Source organism: Carlito syrichta, unplaced genomic scaffold (genome assembly GCF_000164805.1).
Source record: "Carlito syrichta isolate Samal-C Ts95f unplaced genomic scaffold, Tarsius_syrichta-2.0.1 Scaffold315705, whole genome shotgun sequence".
Classification (NCBI taxonomy): Eukaryota; Metazoa; Chordata; class Mammalia; order Primates; family Tarsiidae; genus Carlito; species Carlito syrichta.
Genome location: NW_007259801.1, coordinates 1,039,085 through 1,043,869, shown reverse-complemented (window position 1 = coordinate 1,043,869; position 4,785 = coordinate 1,039,085). Strand labels below are relative to the sequence as shown.

The window sequence follows — 4,785 nt, the reverse complement described above, 5'->3', positions numbered from 1 at the left end:
ACCCGCCTCGGGCGGCAGGCCTCCAGGAAGAGGGCAGGCGTCCAGGAGAAGCTTCCTGCTATTAATGGAGCTTAATCTAAACAGGCCCTTATATTTACCTCCAGACGCCTCCGGCCTCGGCCGGTGCCAGTGAGAGTGATGAGCCCCCGTTCAGCCCACGCCCTCCCCACCCCGGTGCTCCCCTGGGCCAGAGCCAGAGACCTGGCTGTGTGTGAGGCAAGAACTGGGACCCGGGGGTCCCAGCGCCTCAGTTTCTCCATCTGGGAATGGGGGCGATCATCCTAACCTCCCAGCTTCAGAAGATAGGCCGACTCAGCAGGTACTTAGTCAGCCGCAAGGAGTTCGTCCTCTCCCTGGGTGTCAGACCGGCAGATCCATCTCCTTCTCACTTCCGGTGATACCTCTGATCCAACCAGGCAGATATTGTGGCTGTGGGCATTCTGGCCGCCCCGCTCACCTCCACGCCCTCTCTCTGGGCAGGCGGAGTTGGGACCAGAGATGGTGCATGGACTCATCTGTGCCCTCCCCCCAGCTACTGCGCCCACACCCTGCCCACAAGTGTGCCACGGCGCCCCTTCCTGCCCCTGTCCCTCAGAGCAGAGCTGGGTTCAAGGCCCCCAAATCTGCCCCCAAGCAGTGACGGCGAGACCACGAACCCACGGCCGCAGCCTTCCTGAGGAACTCTGCCTGTCCACAGAACACTGGGGTGGGGACGTACAGGCCCCTCCACCCAGCTCCGTGCTCCCCACCCGACCCTGCCCGCCAGCCCAGGAGCCAAGCTGTGGACAAAAAGGGAAGAAACAGCTTTAATTCAGGCGAGGATGTCTTGCTAAGGAAACTGTTTACATCGGATATAAATACACATGCCATTTCACGTCACCCAGGCTTTTTGGAAATCCGGGAAGGGAGAACAGGAGGTGGCGCGCAGACCTCGCACCCGGGCCCCGTGGGACGAAGGCCAGCTCCGATCTGACCTTTGAGGCTCCTGGGTCTCGGTCCCCACAGAGGAGGCCAAAGTGGGAGGGAACCAGCCCTCAGGAGGAGGGTGCAAGCGTCCGAGGAGGCCGTGGGGGACTCCCCTCCCCAGCTCCCTGTGCCCCTCTACGAGGCCAAGAAGAGGAGTGGGTATGGGGAACCTGAGGCCGGCCTCTCAAGATTTCTGTGTGGGGCTGTCCCACTGAGTTCTCTGAGGCCTGAAGCCGGCCCCCAAGCCCGTGCCCCGGCCTCAGAAGACAGGCAGCCGTCCACCCAAGCGTGGATGGTGGTGGAGGCTCCGGTTTTGGCCCTGTGGGTCTCTCCCTGCCAAAGCTCTTGCAGTCTCAGAAGCCTTTGAGGCCCTGGAAAACTCAGGTTAAATGGTGGGATTTCAGACTTGGGGACAAGGAGAGGGACCCAGATCATCCACCTTCGAGACTCTTCCTTCTGGATAAAGGGATTGTTCCAGAAAAACCGCAACTCCTCTACCCTAAGCACAGCAGTCAGCTCCTGTCAATCATTCACTCTTTAGTGTGAATTAGAGCGATAACCTGAACCATGATGGGCACACTTTGGAAGCCAGTGGACCACAGAACATCGGCAGAGGGCAGGGTATGTGCTGTCAAAGGAGCTGTGTGTGAAGCCAGTGGGGCTGGCACAGGCCCGGCCCTGCACTGGCCTGCAGAGCGGTCGGGCTTGGTCTCCTTTGCCCAGGCTGTTCTGCCTGCCTGGGCATCCCCTCCCACAGTGCTCTCCCTCCGCAGCCAGGGTCAGAGAAGGGACCCTCAGGGTACAGCGGGGGAGTTGAGGTCAGAGGAGCCGTCCCAGCTCCAGGTCACATAGAGGGCTGGCTTGGGTGGGTCGGGGTAGGAGGAGCTGGTGGGTGATTTCTGGGGTCCCCTGAGATGGAGTGAAAGAACTCAGAGCCCCTGAGTAAGCGGAGTCTAGGATCCCTGACCCTGGATGACTTGTGTAGGTGGAGGGGGTCCCAGATGAGCAAAAGCGATTCAGGTGGGCTTGGGTTGGGCCAAGACACCTGACACCAGACCCCCTCACTCCTGAGACTCAGATGTGTGACTGCGGGGAGCTAGCTTGGGGCCGAGGGGAGGACTCTGTGGGTGCCTCCTTGCCTGAAAGCTGGCCGTTAGTGCCACTCTCTGGGGTTTCTCTGTACAGACAGTCCGTCCCCAGCTACCTCTGCATTGTGGGACTCTGAGTCCCTGGTAAGCCGTTGGCTCCTGTTCCCACAGCCTCAGCGAGCTGGGGGTTGGGGGAAGGTCCCAGCACTGTGCCTGGTGCCTAGTAAGAGTTGAAAATGTTGGGGCCAGACGAGGTGGCTTATGCCTGTACTCTCGGTGCTTTGGGAGATCAAGGGAGGAGGATCGCTTGAGGCCAGGAGTTTGAGACCAATCTGGGCAACATAGTGAGAACTCATTGCTACAAAAAACTAAAAAAAAAAACAACAACAAAAACACATTGCTGAATGTAGCGGCATGTGTCTGTAGTCCCAGCTACTTGGGAGGCTGAGATAGGAGGATCGCCTGACCCCAGAAGGTTGAGGCTGCAGTGAGCTATGATGGTGCCACTGCACTCCAGCCTGGGCAAGAGTGAGAGCCTGTCTCAAAAAGAAAACAATGTTCGTGGTCATGACGATGTCCACCGCTTCTCGGGCATCTGGGCCGAGGAAGTAGCCTAGGTATGCAAGATATGCCTCTGACTCCTCGGGCTGATCCCCCCACCCCAGCTACCCTCATGGCCCCTCAGGCACAGGGCCCCGGTGGGCTTGATGAAGGCAACGCTGGCCTTGGGTCGCCAGGTACTCGCTCCATGACCTCGGCATTCTTTCTTCCTCTGAGCCTCAGTTTCCTTGTCTGTAAGATGGGATATAAAGCCCAGGGCCCTGAATTGGGAATAGGATACTTTTCCTAGAGTCCTCCCCTTCCTACTCCTTCTGCACCCAGCCACTTGGGCCACAGTCACCCTGTGCATATAGGACTCCTCTCTGTAACCGAAGTTCCAGCCAGGAACCCAGAGTCCGTCTGGCCTGCTTCAGGGGTTGTGGCCCAGTATGCAGGCTGGGCTTGATAGCTGGAGGGGGGCCAGGGATGCTTAGAGCTCCTCTCCCCTACCGCAGGCCCCTTCCCCACACACTAGTTTGGAAAGGGCTCATGGGAGCTTAGATGCTCGACAGAAGGCACGTGGGAGACAATCCTGGGGTCCAGCTCAGAGGAGGTGATCAGAGGCCCAAGCCAGAGAAAGGCTCCTTCCCCAGCGAAGTCACAAGCTGGGGAAAGAACAGCTGGTTGAGTCCTCTCTAGCCCTGGAAGGGAGAACAAAGGGCTCTTTGTAGGGGGGTGGGAGGTGGGGCGTGGGGATGGGACTTGGGGTGGCAGCCTGGGTCCCCTGACTTTGTTCCCAGGTTCCCATGCTCCTGGAGCAGCAGGCAGGGCATTCTGGGGCCATTCCTGGAGCAAGGGGCTTGATGTGAGCCGTGTCCGCTAAAGGAGGCAAGAGGGCGTTAGCGGAGTGGGTGGACTTATGATTCTGACCCTGCCACTGCCTGGCTGTGGCACCAGGGTGTGTCACCTGACCCTCTAGCACCAAGCAACAGATGAAAAATAGCCTCTCTTTCGTGAGGCTGTTGCGGGTTCAAGGGCTGACCCAGATATCCGAGTACTTACACACAGCAAGTTACCCTGTGGAAGTCTGCCGTCTTCCTGGACAGTTCACGGGGCCCTCCAGAGGGGGGTCCTGTGGACACGAGCCCCCTCCTCTCTCCTCATGAAACATGTCTGTCCCTTGACATTCTCTTTCTGTCCTTGCTCTTCTGCCTGTGGTGGATGGGGGATCTTTTGGGTTGGTTTTCATTTCTATTTGTTTATTTATTATTTTCATGGTAAAGTCTGCTTTATTGGTGGCTGTTAATACAAGTCAATAAATATGGAACCCAAAGAAGAGCTACTTGTTAGCTTGCTTTTACAACTCTCTTAGGACTTCTCTGTGCCTAAATAGCCTTTGTTCTTTTTTTTTTCTGAGGAACTCCTTCTAGGGACAAAAAGGCTGAGGTGAGGAGCAGCTTCTGGCTACCCCGGTGAGTATTCCAAGGTACTCTAAGGACAGTAAATCCTTGGCAGTCAGACCACCATACCCCCTATGGAGCCAGTGGCAGACATTGTTAATCAAGCACAGCACAGTGACCTTAGAATCTGAAGGCAGTGCTCTTGGTGGCCACGACCAATCGATAAAGACAAGATCGAACTGCCACCCCCCCTGGCATGGTGGGTGTCCAGGACAGCATGTCCAGCTGAGTCCTAACCTTTGGCCCCGGGCAGAGCCCCACTGATCAAGCCTCAGGCCTATTAGCCAGAGCCTGGGTGAGGGCACGGGGGCCAGGGCCGAGGACGTGATGACGGTCTAAGCCCTTAGAGCTCTTGTGCATGCTGACCACGTCACCGCTGCTGGGCTCGCACTCCACTCCTCGCCGGTGGAAGACGCCACGGACGGTGGCCTGGAAGCCGCTGGTGACGAAGCAGTAGACGATGGGGTCCATGCAGCTGTTGAGGCTGCTGAAGGTCACGGCCACGTGGTAGGCCACGAGGCTGGTGTGATGCGGCATGTCGGGCCACAGTGCCACGGCCACCTGGCGGGCGTGGAAGGGCGTGAAGCAGACGAGGAAGATGACGAGCACCGTGAGCAGCAACTGCATGGCCCGCACGCGGCGCTGGCGACCCTGGTGGAGCAGGCCCGGCCGCGACAGCGCGCACACGATGCGGCCCGTGAACACGCTGATGACCAGCAGTGGCAGCAGGA

The 4,785-nt window shown here is 58.4% G+C and overlaps 1 protein-coding gene across 1 annotated transcript in view; it reads right to left on the bottom strand.

Annotated features, from left to right (window-relative positions):
• Positions 1–4,318: 4,318 nt before the first annotated feature.
• The window catches only part of GPR20 (G protein-coupled receptor 20), a 930-nt gene continuing 463 nt past the window's right edge, over positions 4,319–4,785 (bottom strand). The window contains exon 1 of the mRNA XM_021706515.1: positions 4,319–4,785. This exon is cut by the window's right edge and continues 463 nt beyond it. Within this exon, the coding sequence (XP_021562190.1) occupies positions 4,319–4,785 (467 nt within the window).